The sequence below is a fragment of the Polypterus senegalus genome, chromosome 5 (genome assembly GCF_016835505.1).
Source record: "Polypterus senegalus isolate Bchr_013 chromosome 5, ASM1683550v1, whole genome shotgun sequence".
Classification (NCBI taxonomy): Eukaryota; Metazoa; Chordata; class Cladistia; order Polypteriformes; family Polypteridae; genus Polypterus; species Polypterus senegalus.
This window is the reverse complement of record NC_053158.1, coordinates 40,109,938-40,130,574: the sequence shown is the minus strand read 5'-3', so window position 1 is coordinate 40,130,574 and position 20,637 is coordinate 40,109,938. Positions and strand designations below refer to the sequence as shown.

Genomic DNA, 20,637 nt, shown 5'->3' with positions numbered 1-20,637 from the left:
AATCAGAACGCTATAAATTGGTATGGGGGACTGAGGGAGTGTTTATCCAGTGCAGGGTTTGTATCTTTTTTTGTTTCAGTGCTGTCAGGGTAGGGTCTGGCACCCTACACATGGAACTGGATTAAAAAGGTTCAATGAAGAATGGATGGAGGGCTCTTACTTATACAACCTCTACGTAGAAAGCAAAACAAAGCAGGGCAGGACAAAAAGAGACCAGAATTGTTCAGGCTTCAGGTAGTGAAAACATAGAGAAGAGGTAAAGAATACATCAGGTAAGCTAATTTGAGTTTGTAATAAATTTAAATTGTGCGTTTTACTGCATTCTTGTTTATCGTCTTGTTTAACAGGGTAGTGGTGAGATGTTGCGGGTGAGTCGGCCATGCAAGCCAGAATTTCACCTTACTGAGTACATGTAGTAGTACTACTGCCTCTGTATTGTATGCATCTTTCTCTCTGTCTCTCCCTAGGGCTGTTGGAGATGCTTCATCTATTGTGACATTTAAATTGAAAGTGAAGACCCACCTCTTCACTTTCGGACTCTTCTCTGAAATGGACCCTACAATACTTTACCGTGCTGCCACTTCTTGTTAGCAGTACTTTCTCTGGTTTTACCATCCCTGATGACAAGCCTTTTCTGTGATCCTCTTAGTGTCATTCTGCATACAGTGTTTTTTTTATGCTGGTAATGGCGCTATATCAAATAAAGAGTCATTCAATAGCTGATTTTCATAAATCCTCTTTTCTTTAACTCATACATCATTTAATAGAGCAGACCTTAGAGGCACAGCTCTTTAAAAATACTTCTTCTTGGTAGTGCACATGAAGAATGTCGACTTTACTTTCTCTGTTATTTAGTCTAATGATGAGCAGAATTGTAAAGGATGTTGATGTTGTCTAAATGAGATTACAGTGCACAGTCCTAAGTGGTCTCAGTGTGTATTCAAAAATATGTGCACACTGGATTGTTATGTAAATAAGATGTTAACACATGTTTGTTATGTGTGTACCAGAATACATTTTAGGATAATTATAACGAATTGTAGAAAAATGATTTTGTTAAACTCCATAAACAGTGAGATGCATCTTTTTCAATAAGCAGTTACATCCCATTTTCTTCTGTATGCCTAAGTACCTATTGTCAGTGTCTATCCTTTCTTAATAGCTTTATTGTAAGACATAATCTGAAGGATGGACAGCCTATAAGTCCTCCTCTCTCATCCCCAATCAGGATAAACACAATACTGAATGCAGAAATATGGCTGGAAGGAATCATTCAAAATTCTTTATATCATCTATTCAGCCATTATGAAATATGCTTAATCCAATTCAGGGGCATAAAGACTAGAGTCAGGCCAGCAGCATCATGCATAAGGCAAGAGCCAGGCTTAGATGTGACACTAGATCCTCACGGGACACCATCACACAGAAACTCACACTCCCTCATAATGTGCCAATTTAGAGTCACCAGTTAAGCTCACCCATAAGTCTTTGGCATGTGGGAAAAAAAAAAGCCAGAGAACTGCATTGAGGGTCAGGTTAGACCTTTTAGTGCACCAGGTTAAGAGGACCTTCAAGTTACACCTGGTTTCCCAGGACTGCTGAGCCTTCAGTTGATCTTAAAGGGGCGGGTATTTCAGGCAGCCTCCATGCTCATTTTTTTAAAAGACAGTCCTATAGTGACTCTTAGGTGATGGGCAAGTGAGAACTGGCCTCTTTGTCAGATTTCCCTGGACTCGCTGTAGAATGGGCATCCAGGCCACATGTGGAATATCTTGCAGCTTTTTCTTAGTCTTCCCTAGGCCACTTACTATACCAAGTTTCAGGCAACTCACTTCTGGTGGCCAGTTACACATTTTTCTCCAGACTGTGACTGCCTTCTCCACCAGTGTTAAATTACCAATTATGGAGTATCCAACACTTACACAGAATGCACATTTTTAATTACAGCTTTATGGAGAAGCAGGGTTTATATAGACATGTTTGTTCTGTAAAAACACCCATTGGACAGAATAGAGATTCACTAGGAGACACACTCTCTCATATTGGTCTACTTAGCCTTGGCATTTAACCTAACCTACACATCTTTTGTTAGAAGGAACACAAAAACATACAAATTCTGCACATTTGGTACACAGGAACAGAACTGAGAACTAACATTTTTAGTACCACCTTTGTCTTAGATGAAATTTAACATCAGTCTCATTCATTTTCAATGCCGCCTTATCCATTACATGGTGGTAGGTATAGCCAGAGACAATACCGACATCAACTTAAAGGCAGGAATTGACTCTGAATTGGATGCCAGTCTGTTACTGGCATATACCCATAAACACCCACAAGCACCAAGAATCACACATTACCCTCACCTGCATGTGTTTTGGTAAGTTGGAGTAAACACAGACTCAGGGAGAACATGTAAATGCCTGGGTTGTTAGATCCGTGACTAAGTTACAACTGGCCATACACCCCTGAAAGCTTACTTTCTTAAGTAATGTGGAGTTAATGTGGGAAACACGGGCCTTGAAAGAAATGTTGGGGTGCCAAATGGGACACCCTGTTTACTTGCAAAACAAGTAAGAATTGAAAATTACCAGGCGTGTGATAGCAAAAAGTGTAAACAAAACAAAATGGCTTGAAAACTGGAGAGCGGTGCAGTCACAGGGTTAGAGCTCCATAATGCAGTTAACTACTCTCCTGAATAACACACCACCTATCTTTTATAGCTCCTGGACCAGAAGGGGGTCAATTGCCCACAGTGGGTGTCTTCTCCTAGTGGTTAAAGAGATATGAGAGTTAGAGATCGCACCCTCTGGTGTCCCAGAGTGGTAGTGCTTACCTCAGATGAGCCCCAAAGATGACCTTCAGATGTGCATGTGTGACATTTGTCTCTTTTATCATCAAATGGCCATGTGTCATCCATCCATTATCCAACCCAGTATATCCTAACTACAGGGTCATGGGGGGTCTGCTGGAGCCAGTCCCAGCCAACATAGGGCGCAAGGCAGGAAATAAATCCCGGGCAGGGCGCCAGCCCACCGCAGGGCACACACACACACACACACCAAGGACAATTTAGGATTGCCAATGCACCTAACCTGCATGTCCATGGACTGTGGGAGGAAACTGGAGCACCTGGAGGAAACCCACGTAGACACGGGGAGAACATGCAAACTCCATGCTGGGAGGACCTGGAAAGCGAACCCGGGTCTCCTAACTACAAAGCAGCAGCACTACCCACTGTGCCGCCCTGTTAGTGGACTTTTAATTGTCATATTTGATTATGCTTTATTCTGTTTTCACTGTGTATTTAACATAATTTGTGTGTTTACGTATGTTTTAATCATTTTTCTGTCAATATCTTACAGTTGTATATATGAGTATGTGCTCAAAGCCTGTACACCATGAAGACTGTTGTAGAAAAATACATTGAAATGAACTGGACTGAATAAAACACACAAAGCGACCAGGCCAGCAACTGAAACCAACTGTGAGGTCGTAGCGCTCACCCCTGGACTGCTGTGCTGCCCTGCAGTACATCAGCAGTACAATTCTGAGTCCTCATAAAGTAGGCATCTTTACTCTTATTGCCTTCCATGCTTAGCAAAGGAGAAATGCCAGAGAAGTGGAAAGTTGAAAATGTGACTCCAGTCTTCAAGAAGGGAGACAAAGTGGATCCTGGTACTTACAGACCAGTAAGTCTTACTTCCATAACATGCTAAATTATCAAAACCTTAATGAGAAAAAAATTTGAAAAGTACCATCATGAAAATAATATACAAAGTAACAGCCAACAGGGGTTTATAAAAGGAAGATCTTGCCAAACCAAATATTTTGAACAGACAGCTAGAAAACTTGATAAAAATAAAGAGTATGACATCATTTATCTAGACTTTCAAAAAGCATTTGATACAGTCCCACACCAAAGATTAATTCTGAAACAAGACGCTGAAGGCCTCAGAGGTAACCTACAAAACTGGGTCTCAAGCTGGTTAAGCAATAGGAGACAAAGAGTAGAGATAAGAAGGGAATGCTTCATGTGGAGTGAGGTCATCAGAGTAGTCCCTCGGAGGTTTGTCCTTGGACTATTACTTTTTCTTATTTATATTAATAACAGTATAGTTAATAAACCTGTGAAATTCCCAGATGACATTAAAACTGGAGGAATGGCACTGCAGAGGCAGCAAAAATAATTCCAAAAGATCTGGAAAGCTTCAGAACTGAGCAAACGCTTGGAAAATGCTATTCAATGTAGAAAATTATAAAGTGCTACACATGGGTAAAATGAACATCAACTATAAATGCAAGATGGGAGGGCAACATCTGAAAAGGACTTAAGGGTTGTCTTGAGATTAAGTTTCATAAGCAATGTACAGAAGCAAAATAAAAGGCAAATAAAATGTTAGGTTATATTGAATAAACTGTTGAACTGTTATCTACTATATAATAAGTATTAATGTCTGTGTATCCAGTCCCTCTGAGGATTCTGATTGGCCAGTTTGGATTTTATGATTTGATCAAAAGAGGAAGTGCGAGTGTGAGGTGCAAAAGGAGAAGTCAAGGCATATGAGGCACCCTGAGAGAGTCTCCTTCGAAGATGGCAAGCATAAAATTGGACAGGAGGTGAAAAGGGCACCACAAAAATAATGGCAGAGTCTGAGAAGCAGGCTTTATGCGAACACACTCAAGAGAGGGAGCTCCAGATAAGAGATGTTCACACATAACACGAATGCTGAGGAAAGTAGCTGAAAGTGCATGTAGAGCAAGAGATAGCAAATAGTTTTTAATTATTCTGTTACCTGCCTTTTTATAGGTACCATGAATAATACTATGTAATGCACTAGAAAGTCTGCATCTGGAGTATTGTGTGCAGTTCTGGTCACCACCCTACAAGAAACACATAGCAACACTTGAAGCTGTGCAGAGGAAAGCAACCAGGAGTATCCCAGGACCTAAGGACATGTCTTACTCTGACACACTCAGAGTATTGAACCTGTTTAGTCTCAAGCAGAAAAGACTGTGCGGGGGTCTAATCCAGGTCTTCAAATTCCTCAAAGGCATTGATAATGTAGATCCAAAAAAAATCTTTCAGCTTAATGGTGAATCAAGTACTTGAGAACAACAGTGAAAATTATGAGGAAGTGTATTTAAGACTGAAGCCAAGAAGCAACCCTTTACTGAAAGGGTTGTGGAAATCTGGAACAAACTGAGGAGAGATGAAGTAGAAACTCTGACAACCTTTGATAAGAATCTGGGTTGATAGCGGGATAGCATAGCCATTATCTAAACAAATGAGGTTGATGGACTGAATGGTCTCCTCTTGTTTGTTAAATTTCTTATGCTCATCTCCTTCCTTCTCACATGCCAATGGCACCAACTTAGACAAAAAGGGTCAGATGTCAAACTAAAGGTTTGTAGCTAAGGGTGTAGGAGCATGCCGGATGAATCACTGGCTGTGTCTTCTTATTGTAATTATGAAAACAGATAGACTCCAGCTGGACTGTTAAATCTTTAAATAAGAAAGTATTTCAGGTGGTTGCTACTGAAAAATGTTAAAATCTGTCAAGCCAGAGAGGAAACATAAATATATGTATTGGTCTAAATTACTGGTTTAATAATGACTTCATTCAACAGATCTGACTCAGTCTTTTAACATTAGATCAAAATATCTATTGCTTTAACAGAGAGAAAAGTTTTTTTTTTTTACACTTTCTAATTAAGGTAATGGATTTTGCCTTTTAATATAATTTTTTAGACAGCATTTCACATTTGTTTCTGATTATGGCTGAACTTTATAGCAATCATATAATCACATCAGCAGCTCGACCATTAAATTTGCTGATCTGCCACAAAAATTTAATTCCACTTTTTCTTAATTTGCACAAGCTATAGATTCTATCTGAGCTTCATTCTTAATGCATAGATAGTTTTAGAATGAAAGTGACAAAGGATTTTTCTTTTCTTTCAGCAATAAAGATAACGATATGTAGAACCCTATTAATTTATACCAGTTTTAGCATAAAACAGTATATTTCAACATCTTAAAACACACCATTAACTATTGAAAATGCTTGTTTTCCATTTTTAAGTGGCTGAAGTCTAACAATAATGGAAGTCAAGCATTCCAAATGTTTCATAAGTGACTAGAATTATTAATGTGTACAAAATGAGACACCATTTTGAAGTTCTAAGGCCCACAGTCCTGTAATATACAGTACACATTCAGTGTACACACATATACAATTCATGAAACACATGATGGCTTTTGCTGCTATTTGCCTTGTGCTCTTTGCTGTTTATGTTCACTTTTCCGTTTGGGTTTCTGAAATGACAGAAGAGAAAGGAAACACGTTAATTTAATTGTTAATGATTTAACAATTATTTAACTATTTATTATGATAGCATAACAATCTCAAATCCACTCAATCAAATTCAGGGTCATGGGGGACTGAAGCATATTTCAACAACACATGGTGCAAGGCAGGAACCATCTTTGAATAGGATGGGAGTCCAACGCAAGGGCACACTCATGCATATACAGCAGGCAGTTTGGAAATGTCCTGTCAAGCACAGTGGAGGACCATTTGGATAACCCATGCAGACATGATCAGAATGTGCAGTCGAAACACAGACAACTTCTGGGTAAAGGATTTCAGCTTGGAACGCTGGATCCATGAGACACTGTGTTGTCATATTAGTTATATTAATTGTTATATCATGTTATTATTTATTAACTGTTTCAATGAGTAAATAAAAAAAGATCTTTAGGACCTCCGAGATGAAGCTGCACTGTAGTTTTCTGGGCCCCTCCTTCTGTAGACAGCCACCTGCAAAGAAATCATAAATCCAAGAATGAGAATCAAATTATACACCGTCTACTAGATGCAATGCTTAACAGATGACCACAAATGCCTGTCCATGTCCTTTATATAGTTGCGATATTCTTGAGAATGGAGTTGGGACTGTTGCTCACATCAGCCATCAAAGTTCAAGTGCACTCACTAGAGATTCATATTTCTAATTAGTTGGCTCTTTGTCTTCCTAGACTTATGCGTGTTTGTTATGTCAAAATCAGCTAATCATGACCCAGTCAAGCCTTCAGTGTGTATGATTTCAATTAGTTCATCATCAGTGTATTTTAAAATTCTTAATTAGAGAGGCTTATGTTCCTGAGGGTATCATGGTGAAACTGATCTTTTCCGGCGTGCTCTGTCTCAGGGAGCAGCGTTAAGGACATCACGGCATGTGTTACACCTCCTACTTGGCCAGCAGGAAGTAAAGGCAAATGATCGGGCTTGTCCACTTTTGCTTGACTTATCTGGAGACCTGGGTTTGACCCCTAGTTAATCATCATGGTGACTGACTGCAGAAAAAGTCAATAAGAGACCACTTCCTGTATTTATCAAGTGTCTCAGAGTAGGAAATCGGCCCCACCATGATTTAAATATGTTCCTGCTGTAGGAATTAGGATTAATAGCAGTTTATCAATTTTCCTAATTTAGGAAACTACTTTTAACTTCAACAGGATTTAGCAGAGCTCATGAGCTGTCCTAACTGACTAAGAACTGTCAGAAGATGCCATTCATGCAGGCACATCCTGAGAAAGGTAGAGTGTCTTAGAAACCCCAGACAATGATGAACTTGTAAAAAGATGGAATAATATTAGTAACAAATCTTGAACGTTACATTATCGATCTATTTCCACAGCCAAGCCATGTGCTGTCAGTTGAAATGAAAGTTTTGGTAACGTTACAGCCACTTCTTCAATTTTGCACCAAACCTTAAATGTCCTTACAATGCATGAAGTAATATGCTGATTTATACATTTCACCACCACTCCATCTTAGGTAATGTTCAAGCAAGCTGCATTCAGCTGTTGGTATTGTTGGTATCATTGGTGGCATTCACATAAAGATCATTGGCCCAAATGTGGATGAGCATGCATAGGTGAAGTATCAACTCACAGGTGATCATGGATGCAACCATTGTTGTAGTAGCCCACAAATTACCTTGAAGATAGGCAGGACAGGATGGTAATTGACAGCAAAATGTCACATAGGTACACTGAGTGTTGCATGAACCACTGGAATATTTGTGTTACACTTTACAAGCTCAGAAAGATTCAAGAAGACAAGTTGAGACTCCTGGGGTATTCGATAATGGAGCCCTGCAGAAGATAAGGCAGGGGGTTGGGGGGTCACAAGACAGCCGTGACATGCAACTCTGGAAGACGATTGGGAACAATGGAAGAATGAACATGACTTCAGAAACAGCACAAGAATAGCCGTGTCCATTTTCAGTAACTGTTACTTTACAAGGCATTTCTTGTAGCCATCACAACGGGAAGCTGATTTTTCTGGAAGTAGGGCAGAGTGTGATAAACCTGTTATATGTTAGGTTCTTATATCTTAGATTTTTTCTTTTCCAAGGATATCACCCAAATGATATGAAGCCTAAAGCAGATAATTTTCAGTCTGTCACATTCTTCTCTTAAGTGTTTGATTAAACCAGATAGTGGATGATGAATCCACGCAGGTGTAAATGGAAACAAGTTAGATGGAGAATTGTTGGCTCCTTTGTCATTTACATCATTCCTAAGATGAAGCCATTAAAAACAGGGAATGCTGCGAATGCAGCTGTGAAATAAGTGAAATAAGAAATTAAGGGTGAGGAACCTTAACAAGCGGGACCACTAAAATGACACATTAAAATTTCACTTGAGCAATAAGTGCTTCATCACCAATAATTGACTTCTATTTAAGAAACTGGGTTGGAACAAAAACCTGCAGTCACTACAACCCTCCAGGACCGACACTGCCTACCCGTGCTCTATACTAAGACGGTTTAGATATTACTTTGACTTTCTTCCCATGTCCCGAAGATGGGCTGGTTGTTCGGTCTGAACTGGTGGCATCTGAGTGAGTGTGTGTGTTTGTGTGTATGGGAGTTTGTCCTGTGATGGACTGGCGCCACATCCAGGCCTGGTTTCTGCCTTGCATCGGGGCTCTGTACTGTACCATGTATGCTCTGTGGGATGGGCTTTGTTCCCCAAAACCCTGAATTGCATTTTATGAAAGGATGGATTTGTATAATGGATAGATAGATAGATAGATAGATAGATAGATAGATAGATAGATAGATAGATAGATAGATAGATAGATAGATAGATAGATAGATAGATAGATAGATACTTTACTAATCCCAAGGGGATATTCACAAATAATATATGGGCATTTCAGCAGTTCATTCTTTCATTATCTGTACCCACTTCATAACAGCACTGTGCACAAAGCAGGAGCAAATGTAATGACAAGGCGACAGTCCATTATAAACATCAAGCAATCATTTGTTTATATAGAGCTATTTTAGAATAAATAATCACAAACCACTTGATTTTTCTTCATAAAATATTTTAATTAAATAGTGAAAGGTATAAATCAAATTAAATGGTGTTCATTTTGCAAAGTAATTCACGACTCTGAGGGCTGCTGAATGAAGATTTGGTTTTGAAAATATGAGCCAGCTCTCATTTAAAAATAAATGTATAAATTACTTTTAAATATGGAATCTAAAAGGCTAAATCATGTAAGTCTGTTTTCTAAACATGAAACTCTTCTTGTATAGACAAATTCATAAAGAGTTTTAATTGAACATTAAAAAGATTCAATGGCTTGTAACTCTGACCCTATTCTCAAGTGAAAATTACTCAACTCCCTGTAACCAAAGACTTTAAGTGTTAAATTCCAAAATGGTTTGTGCTTGTGCTCACATGAAAAAAGTTATTCTAGCTCAGCAGTGAAAAGGTTACATTGCCATGAGATCCAGTTGTAAATGTGACCGTGCTCTCATAGTTGCTCAAATAAAAAGTCAGTAAATAATTATGCAGCTACTGTAGTTTATGTTTCCTATCATAAGTCGTACCACAGTACAGTATATTATAGGTGGGTTACACACATAAGAAATGTTTCTGGTGGTAAAGAAGCATTTAATAATGTAGTATTCCTAAATTTGAGAGGAGAGATTGGGTTACATTACATTGTAAGCATACTGAAGGCAAGCAGACAGGGAATTGGCTTGTAAGCCGTTTAAGTCAATTCATCATATGGAATCGTAAGAAAAGCAGTGATATGGGAGTGCTCATTAGCACAATTAGAACGAGTGATTAGTACGAGGCTTCAGAGAGAGTTTGTTTTACGCAGAGCTAACATGGGTCTGTCAAAGTTGGATGTACAGTAACAGTTTTAATGCACTGGTAACACTTTATAATAATGTTTAAATCATTTTCATTAATAAATCTTTACAATGAATGGATTCAGATTTAGATAAGGTACTACTAAAGGATCCGAAAAAGCATTACATTGTACAATGCTATGCCAACATCTTTGTTGGATGAGTGGATGAGCGTGTCTATTCTTTCCACCGAGGCTTTGTAATGGACCCATACAAAAGATACATTAACAATTAAGTTGGTGAGCAGAATCCAGCTACAGGAATTCATTAATGATTTCATTAGTTTCCATCCATCTCTCAGATTTACAGTCAGCATTTCCACCACAACTCTACCATTTTAAGATATCAGTCTATCATCTTTCCAGGTATTAAAACCTTTACCTATTACAAGCCAGACTGACTGACACAGTTACCTTCTCTACAGCTCCTTTCGTTCCTGCTTTACTAAAAACTCTCATTCACAGTACCTTAAACACCACCGTCTCCATAGTGATGAGGCTGACTTCTTTAATGAAGCCCTCAGAAAGAGGAGTTTCTTCACTGATGGAGGACACCCTTGTCATATTGTGAACAGGGCCCTAAAAACCAAGCCAGGAGTAGACCTTGCAATACTGTAGGAGGAACCTCAATAATGAAAGCTCCATCCTGCTGGCCCTCCTATTCCACCCTAACATTCTTTCTCTCCCACAGGACACCAAACAGATTTTCCTACTTTGCAGACGTATCCTTCCACAGGAGCCTTTTTCCCTAACCCTCTTCTTCTGTTGACCATTTAACTTACTCTCTTAAAAGTAAAGGTGCTGTAGTAGTTCTTTAGAGCATTGGAACGATTTTTGGTTCCCAAAAGACCCATCCGCATGAAGGCTTAAGAAAGAATCTTTATTTGTTTGGATCCATAAGAAGCTTGATACAGTAAATAACCATGAAGAGATTATAATACTGTAGATTCATGAAAAACTAATGGGTCATGATTTAAAAAGGACTCTTGCTGCATATAGTCACAAAGTCTAGATTTTCTTAATCTGTTAGTGTCCTATAATACATTACAAATTCCAGTGTTTTTTCTACCTATTGCAAAGTTTTCAAACCACAAATAACCAATGTTACGCACGTGCAAGTAGGAGGATGTTGTATGGACCAAGGGAAGGTAATTCCATGCCAGGCCAGGGGGTGGCAGGGTGCAGCAAATCTTCTCTTGTTATCTCTGCAGACCAGCCGCGAGAAAACCTGTCTGACTCAACCTTGAAGATGTCACTCCATTTCTGGGGCCTAGGATGACATCACTTCCGGTTCCAGCACCTTGAATAACATCACTGCCGGTTCCAGCACCTGGACTAACATCACTTTTGCTTCCGGCGCCGCAAAAGATGTCAGAAGAAGGTCACTTCCGGTCCCCCTACATCACTTCCGGTATGACTATTTAAAACCATCATCTTTACAAACCATCATCAGTTCATTTCGGGACTCCAACCAAGAAACTTGTTACCAGAATTCAAGCCATTGCCACCAGGGATAACATACGGGTGGCTTAACCTTTTTAAGTGTGTCGAGTCTCATCATTTTCACACCAAGTACATATGCAAAGAACTCTTCCCCGAATGAGATAGTGTTTGGTCAAGTGATGGTTCTATGAGAAACCACACAACCTAGTAAAGAAGCATAAAATTGAAGAACTGTTATTTTTAAGAGTGTACACAAACCTCTTGTCCAAAGCTCGCTTCACTGAGGAGAGTCTCACCAGGCTATTTGAGCTGTAACAGGAGTTGCTATGTCACTTACAGATATGTCACCAAGAATAACCTTTTATCTGCTCTCTGTGACAAATTCAATATTGAAAAAACAGGCCTTTTGCTAGTAGGGCAGAATGGTAGCTCTAAGGCTAGGAAAGGTTTCCAGTTTGAGACCCATAAATGTCAGAAGTGATTCCACTCTATTGGGCCCTAGAGCAACACCCTTATGACGTTAACCTCCATCCATCCCCCCAAACAGGTCCTCCAACTTGCAAGGAAAAATTTGGGAGTTGGTAGCAGGACTGGCACTCCAGCCACTGTCAAAAAACCTCAAATTGTTCCATTCCATTCAAGGTAGAGTGGTACAGAGGTGGCACCCATTGCACGGCTGCACTTCGGTCCTAATTAAGATCCTGAAGTGGTTTGTCGTGTGGTGGGTGCAGCAATGTGCTGTATTAGTGCATGCTCCCTACCTCTCTCTCTAGCTCTCTTTTACTACTTAATCTCGAAATTTCCACTTTAATCACATAGTTTATTTTGTCATTAAAGTTGTACATCATAAACTTCATCTTAAAATTGTTTAATTTATTAGTTTCTCAAATCCCATCGTAACTAAAGTAACAAGTTAAATGCTTTGTTTTGTATTTGATCTTCCATGTGCTCTATGTATGTGAATCACTATGTGCTTCTTAATCCGGCTTTCTCTTCCTCCGACAGGACACAGAATCCATTACATTCGTGATATTACAGCTCTCTGAATAATTAAAATACTGAGATGTATACGTGATATTTTCATGATAATAGGAGTTAAATCATGTGATTAAACATGGGTACACGTTGGCGCAGTGATTGTTCATGTCTCAGATTCTTGCTGCCCGACCTTCGATGAAATGCTTTAGTACAGAAGTACTGTCTCTTTCAAACGTACTAACCTCCAATTCCTGTCTTTACTTTTTTTTCTCCAAATACCCAATCGCCACACAATCAGCTCTGTAACAGACGTTAAGCTGTCTGTAAGCTGAGAATGCAGATTCTTCAAAACTTTTAAGGAACATTGAAATATCTTCGTAGTACGTGTTTAATTATTCTAACCATCTATCCTTCCAGTGTCATGCCAGTCCCAGTAAGAATACAGCGCTTGGCAGGAACAATCCGTGAACGGAGCACAAGCTAATAGCTAGCGCTGCGGCACCGTGTCCTGGCAAGTTAAATTATTGGCAATACAGGTATAGATTATTTAAATTAAGTTAAAGTTTTATCTGTATAATATAATAAACATATTTTGCTGCATTTCATCTTAAAAATGATATCGTCATCATATGTAAATACGCATTTTATGAAGTGCCTCAGGTTGTGCAATATTATAACTGGAGTGCAAGTTTACAGTGAGGTAATTCTACTTATAAGTACAGACAGTTCTACAATGAGCACTTGATTGAGTGCGTTTATAGTTCTTGGGATGAAACTCTTTCTGAACCGTGAGGTCCGCACAGGAAAGGCTTTGAAACGTTTGCCGTGTGAGAGCAGTTTAATAGACAGCATGGCTGAGGCAGCGTGTGCTTGATGCTGTATACCGATAATTCTCTTTCTCAGCTTCTGTAGATCTTTGATTCCCCACTCAGATAAAGTGATTTAAATACACTGAGTGGTGCAGTAAGAGTAATGTGGAAAAAAATGATCCGCTGTGGCAACCCCTAACGGGAGCAGCTGAAAGCAGAAAAAGAAGGTGCAGTGAGAGTAACAACGCTAAAGCAGCTATTGTATTTAGAGTAGTTTGACCATTCCGTGGACCATTATATTATTACTGGCTAATTACAATCAGATGCATTAAAGTAATAAACGATATGCGGTTAATTTCAGTGTATTTATAAAGCTGCGTCAGTAATGTTGATCTAAAAAAGAGTGCTGCCAGTCTCCAAAACCGAGTGCAAAACTTGCGTACGACAGGGTATGAGGTACTGTGGAAATGTGCATAGCTTTACGCCAAGTTTAGGTTTTATACATCGCGATTTGAACGTGGAAACAGGCTTACGCAACATTTCTGTGTGTACGCACTATTTATACATGAGGCCCCTGGCCATTCCACAAGCATTTGGGTCCAGTGCCAAAAAGTGAGAGACATAAACCATTTTTCAATAAAACAAAAATATTATTGTCTTATCTTCATAAGAAACTTTTAATGATAAAAAAGTCTGTGAAAGCGATGAACAAGGAAGGTAAAGGATTTTGATATCTGAGATCTGATGTGTCCATGTAAAACTAATCCCAAGATTATGGGAGGCATTTTTGTTGGTCCACAAATCAGGCACGCCATCAATGACAAAGCGACTCAATGATCTACTTGAAGAAATCATATGGGAGGCATTGAGAATTTTCTTGGCAACTACAGGCCACCAACTTACATCCAGTATACAAAACTTGCCCTTCTTTCCTGCTACTTTGGAAGTACTGTAATCAGTAATGAACAAGGTGAAAGGCATCATGGGGACACTGTAACAATGGAAAAGCAGAATCAGGGCAATTGGATGCCATCAGTACTGGTGACTGTTATTGGGTACAGGAAGCATCAGGTAACTGATTACAATTGAAATGCAATGTGTCAGCATTGTTAAACAATTAAACACCCTAAATTCAATAAAAGTTGAAGTTTCTTCAAATGTACCTGTGATACAGTCAATCTGATATTATATTTGTCTTCAGTATGAAGCTGTCTAGCATAATTACAAAAAATGTTTCAGGAAGTTAAACTTTTGAAGAAATCTTTTGTCTTTCCATATCAGCTTAATACAATAATATGTTTGTGAAGAAGAAAGCTAAACCTGATAGCATCAGGCACAAGTCAGACACCAATCCTGGAAGTGACCATCTGGCTACCACTGGACACAGTTATGCACACTGGACCAATACAGAGTCACCAGTCAACGTACTGTAATTTCCATGTCTTTGGGATGTGAAAGTATGCATGAGTATCAGCAAAAACCCACAAAAACAAGGTGAGATCCAGCAAAATCCACATTGGTGATTTGGATTTAAACAGGGTCCTCACTGCCCGGCAGCAATGCAAATCACTGAACTATCCCTATGTTCACCACAAATTTTAATTACTTTTAATAGAGGCAGCCACAATGCATTTCATTTTTGGCTAAATTTACCTTAATGTTTTTATTTTGCCATCTTTTGTGTCATCTTACATTTATATAATGCAGGACTGGACCCATGTGTCATTGTCAGATACAATGTTATCGACATGCTCAGCCTTAAACTTGCCTTACAAAATGAAATATAAAATATTACAAAAGAGAAAGGAGGCCTGGTGAGTGAATGTCTACAACAATGCGATGAGTACAGATAATTAACCCGATGCCGCTCTCTTTTAGTTGACATGACAAGGAATTAGTGAACAAATGTGACAGCTTCATCATCATATTCCTGATGGCAGCACTCTGCTAGACATAGAGAACAAGCTGCAGAAATAATCTCAGACAAGAGCCGTCATCGTCATCTTCAAGACAGGTGGGCTTGGTTGGCATTCTCTCCACAGAGGCCATCCTCCTGGTGTGCTTTTATAATTCTACTTTCAGTAGTAAATTGCAACCGGCACCATATTTGATGGTAAAACCTTTCCGCTGCCTACAACACATTGGCTCACTGTCTAATTTGGTTCTAATGTCAGGCCTCTGCATGTGACCTCCTGAATGCATCACTACAACCTGGCACCAGCTGTGCTCCATAAGCACTGGCTTCCCAGATGGCACCTAGTTAGCCCATATTATTTGCACCTCAGCATCACGACAGTCATGGAAAGTAAAAAGAAGAAAACAAAAAAAAAATGTAGGCCGAATTGTCTATAGTGTAGTAAAGCATTCTTATAGATGATGAAAACCCATCCAGTTGATAACTCGTGAGACAGCAGAAAGAAAGGAACCGTAAAGAAAAAGACGAGCTGGGTGTCATGCATGCACATCAATGGATCACTGTCTGGCCTTATCTGAGGTATATACTACCACCCTGGGTAGAGAGGGGACGCTGGCACTAACTATGCCCTCTTCTGTTCGCTCCACAGTACCAAGTTGCCAAGTGAGGGCATTCGACTCTGAGGCTACCAGAAGGAGGCGTCACTCCGTGAAAAAAACACACAGCAGGACAATGCTCCTACCTGGTGACTGAGCATGAAAGCCTTTACAAAGCCTAATGGCTCCTTTTGATTTGGGAAGCAGTTTGCTTCATCTTGCGCTGCAGAGCACATATTTTTTTTAGTATTTTCCCTTTGATTTTACAGGGACAGTCAATTTGACACCCCAACATTTATCCTATGATCTTGCATTTGTTCTTTCAACCACATGAGGTACACCATATTTATTAAATTAAAAGGTTAATTAATGACAGGGACAAATTAGGAGACTGGTTTGAGTTAAATCCTGTAGCTGCTTCGGTACACCAGGACTAGAGCTGCTTACCCTGACTGGAATCATTGTTGCTTTGTGAGAGACTTTGGGATGATGCTGATTGTTAATGAGGCTGTAGAAAATAAAGGTGATGTGATGTTTTGGTTCTACTAATCCAGGTGCAGTCACTGTCAGTGTAGTGTTTGCATGTTCACACAGTGTTTAGGTGGAGCTTTTCATAGTTGAAAAATGCGATGGATACAATTTACTTCACTATAAATGAAGGACTAACTGTTATCTATTACTACATTTTCAGGATTCAGTTTTAAAACAACTGAAGTTAACCTCACTGATACCAGTCAAACCACAAATGCAGAGGAATCACATGTTAACCCCATGGAGACTGTGGATGTGAGTCAAAAAGGTTTGCCTGTTGTGATGGACGGCCGGAGCCCTTTCCTGGCTGGGAGGTCGACATGAAGGAAGGACCAGGGGAGCAGATGTGCACATGGCATTGCCTCCCTCAGAGCACTAAATGGCAGCCCCCTAACGGTTGCAGCAGCACCTTGGATTCCCGAAGGGTTCCAGGGCAGTTAGAGTTTGGCCTAGCCCTGTTATGTTCTGTGGGAGCCACCAGGGCCCTACTTTGAGTTTAAGACCACCCTGCTTCACTCTGGGAGCCAGAGTCAGGAGGATGAGGAGGAGGACAAAGCTTGTAAGAGGAGGAGTGGAGAGAAAAAGGGAAGAAAAGAGAAGGGAGAGTGCTGTTTATTTGCTGTGTATGTACTATGCTGTGGTGTGGGGAGCGATTGGGACATGTTTCCCTCGTAAATAAACATGTGTTGTGCTAGCCTTGTGCTAACATCTGTCCGTGTTGGGTTTTGGAGAGCCCCTGGGGGTCACACTGTGTTAAAAAATCTGTAGTAAACTTACTAAAACTTTAATTTGATTAAATCTAAATATATACCTACATGTTTTTTTCAGGTCTTGTCACTTGATTTTATGTTACATGCCTGCTTAATCTCACACTCAAAAGCAGTCACTAGTGGAGAGAAGCATAAGCACGCACAATGATTTCAGGGGCAGAAGGCAAACGTTCATTGAATAATACAATAATTATGTGAAATAATGCAATTATGTTTTGAGATTCCATGGTATAGTATAGTATTAGTAGTAGAAGTAATAATAATAATAATAATAATAATAATAATAATAATATGGATAGTAATACAGGGGCTAGTTTCCAGAAGATTGGGTTAGAATCTCAGCCCAGCCACTTTTCTGGATTTTCCTCTGACATCTGACTGCAAACTCACACCGAATGAGCAAGTTAAGGTGTGTGCTGTTCTGTGAATGTAACAAGCTTCTTCCTGTCTTGTGTCCTGTAGTGTTAGAGTTGTCTTTCACTCCCTGTGCCTTTAAATCGAGCTGAGCAGGCCTAACACAAGGATGTCAATAACAGTAATAATGCAAGCAAATATTACTTAGAGAATGAGCATTGAAATCTGTGCATTGACTAAATGGGAAAAGAGATCAGGGAATTAAAAGTATGAATGAAAGATGAATGTTGAACCCAGAGCACCTTTCACTATAAAAGTTAATTTGAAATATAGTAGATGCTTTGTTAAATTTGATTTTTTTAATTGCTTAATAATTCCTCTCTCTGTGTGTCAAAGCAATCTTACACTGCTAAAATGAGACACAGCAATGTTGGAATGCAAATGTTAAGCAGGAGTTGGGGCTGGGTGCAGCCTTTTACGTTCTGTCACACGGTGTACACTTGAACTCTGCTGCACAGCAGAGACGTTTGAGTTATAAAGTGAAGCAGCATGATGTCATCTTGTAATGGCTTTAACCTTTTCTTCTCTGAGAATTTGTGTCGGTACAGAATGTTCTCTTAAGATGATCATAAAAAGCCCGGACACATCATTGCAGCTAAGCACAAAAGTAAATCTTCTACAAAAGCAATAAATCCTGCTAAGTACCCGGCAGACAGATTTTACACTCTACAATGATATGACGATCTGAGGACCAAAACGAAAAAGCAAGCGTCTCATGCATAATGTGTAGTGCTTTAATATCTCCTGGCCACAGAGCATGATTAAGCAAGTATGCTATATTAATAGACCTGTACATCACCTGCCAACCATAACTTTGGCTCATGTCAATAGAATAAACTCCAACAATGACAAAACGTACTGTGGCTGACCATTGGGTATTGGTGCTGTTTAATTAACTGGCATGCTATCCATTTAGTATTCAGTAGTGCCATAGATGGACAGCTCACCAATGACTGGTTCTTTCTTGCACATGATGCCGTCAGGTTATACATAAACCCATGAGATGAAGCAGCAGATACAAATCCAGTTTTGTTTTTTATTGGTCTGTATGCTTCAGGCACATAGTCGAACACCTTTGATTTTGATTTTGTGAAGCAGCTTATTTGTGAGCACAACTTTCCAAGATGCTTTGCAAAGGTACACCCACATCATCAGTTTTAATTGTTAAGTGACTTATTCAGGGTCACACATTAAGTCAACTGAGGGAAAAGAACCAAACACCAATCTGCCTACCCAGACAAACAACAATCAAATAGTGAAAGTCCCAGAGGACAACATTGCCCATTTGCAAGGTCTGTTTAGTAGCCGTTATGGAGGTTAAATTGCTCAGCTCTCATGTTGTTTTCTCAGTGCAACCACCCCTTAGTTACCTTGGCAATTTCTCTTTCCTCCAACAGCTCTGAATTTTGCAAAACAAGGTCCCTTATCTCTGCCATTTTCTAGAACATCAGAACAATTTAGACGAGAACAGGCCATTCAGCCCAACAAAGCTCGTCAATCCTATCCACTTAATTCTCCTAAAAAAACATCAAGTCAAGTTTTGAAAGTCCCTAACGTCTTACTGTCTATCACACTACTTGGTAGCTTATTCCAAGTGTCTATCGTTCTTTGTGTAAAGAAAAACTTCCTAATGCTTGTGTGAAATTTACCTTAAGTTTCCAACTGTGTCTCTGTGTTCCTGATGAACTCATTTGAAAATAACAGTCTTGATCCACTATACTAATTCCCTTCATAATTTTAAATACTTCAATCATGTCACCTCTTAATCTTCTTTTGTTTAAACCGTAAAGGCTCAGCTCTTTTAATCTTTCCTCATAATTCAACCTGTGTAACCCTGGAATCAGCCTAGTCGCTCTCCTCTGGACCTTTTCTAGTGCTGCTATGTCCTTTATGTAGACTGGAGACCAACACTGCACACAGTACTCAAGATGAGGCCTCACCAGTGCATTATAAAGTTTGAGCATAACCTCCTTGGACTTTTACCCCACACATCATGCTATATAACCTAACATTCTGTTTGCCTTCTTAATGGCTTCTGAACACTGTCGGGAAGTCAATAGTTTAGAGTCCACTATGACTCCTAAATCCTTCTCATAAGATGTACTCTCGATTCTCCTGACTGCTCATTGTGTATTCAAACCTAACATTTTTACTTCCTATGTGTAATACTTTACATTTACTGACATTAAATTTCATCTGCCACAAATCTGCCCAAGTCTGTATGCTATCCAAGTCCTTCTGTAATGATATAACAGATTCCAAATGATCTGCTAATCCACCTATCTTGGTATCACCTGCAAACTTAACCAGCTTGTTACTTATATTCCTATCTAAATAATTTATATAGTGTATATTAAAAATAGCAGCGGCCCTAGCACTGACCCCTGTGGAACACCACTCTTAACATCGGCCAGTTCTGATGAAGTTCCTCATACCATCACCCTCTGCTTCCTGTGTCCATGCCAATTCTGCACCCATCTAAAGACATCACCCTGAACTCCAACTTTTTTTAGTTTGATGCCCAACCTCTCATGTAGCACCTTAACAAATGCTTTGTTAAAATCAAGATAAATAATATCATATGCTCCACTTTGATCATATCCTTTTGTTGCCTCCTCATAGAATCCCAGCATGTTAGTAAAACACTTCTGCTGGAGGATGGCCTTTTACATCTACAGTTGAGATGCTATGATAATTGGTCAGGGTTAATTGAATACTTCATTATTGTAGAGAATCTGCAAAGCTGTTTCCCAGCAGCTCTCTTTACAATTTGCTCCAAAGTACTCCCCATGAAGAAAGTGATGTAAAAGTATAGGGTGGTCCAGATCTAATTATGCAACTTTTAATTCAATGCAGGAAAACAATACAAGACAAAAGAATTGCTGTTCGATTAACAACCGTCTCCCCGCCATTTTGGAATGCAGGGCAGGTGCTGTCTTCTATCAGTAACAAAAA

At 39.4% G+C, this 20,637-nt stretch overlaps 1 protein-coding gene across 1 annotated transcript in view; it reads right to left on the bottom strand.

Annotated features, from left to right (window-relative positions):
• Window positions 1-5,601: 5,601 nt before the first annotated feature.
• The window catches only part of LOC120529864 (lipoxygenase homology domain-containing protein 1-like), a 419,576-nt gene continuing 404,540 nt past the window's right edge, over window positions 5,602-20,637 (bottom strand). The window contains exons 59-60 of the mRNA XM_039754083.1: window positions 6,769-6,824; window positions 5,602-6,319 (exon numbers count right to left, since the gene is read on the bottom strand). Of these exons, the coding sequence (XP_039610017.1) occupies window positions 6,300-6,319; window positions 6,769-6,824 (76 nt within the window). The 3' untranslated portion in view covers window positions 5,602-6,299. The remainder of the gene's footprint in view (window positions 6,320-6,768; window positions 6,825-20,637) is intronic.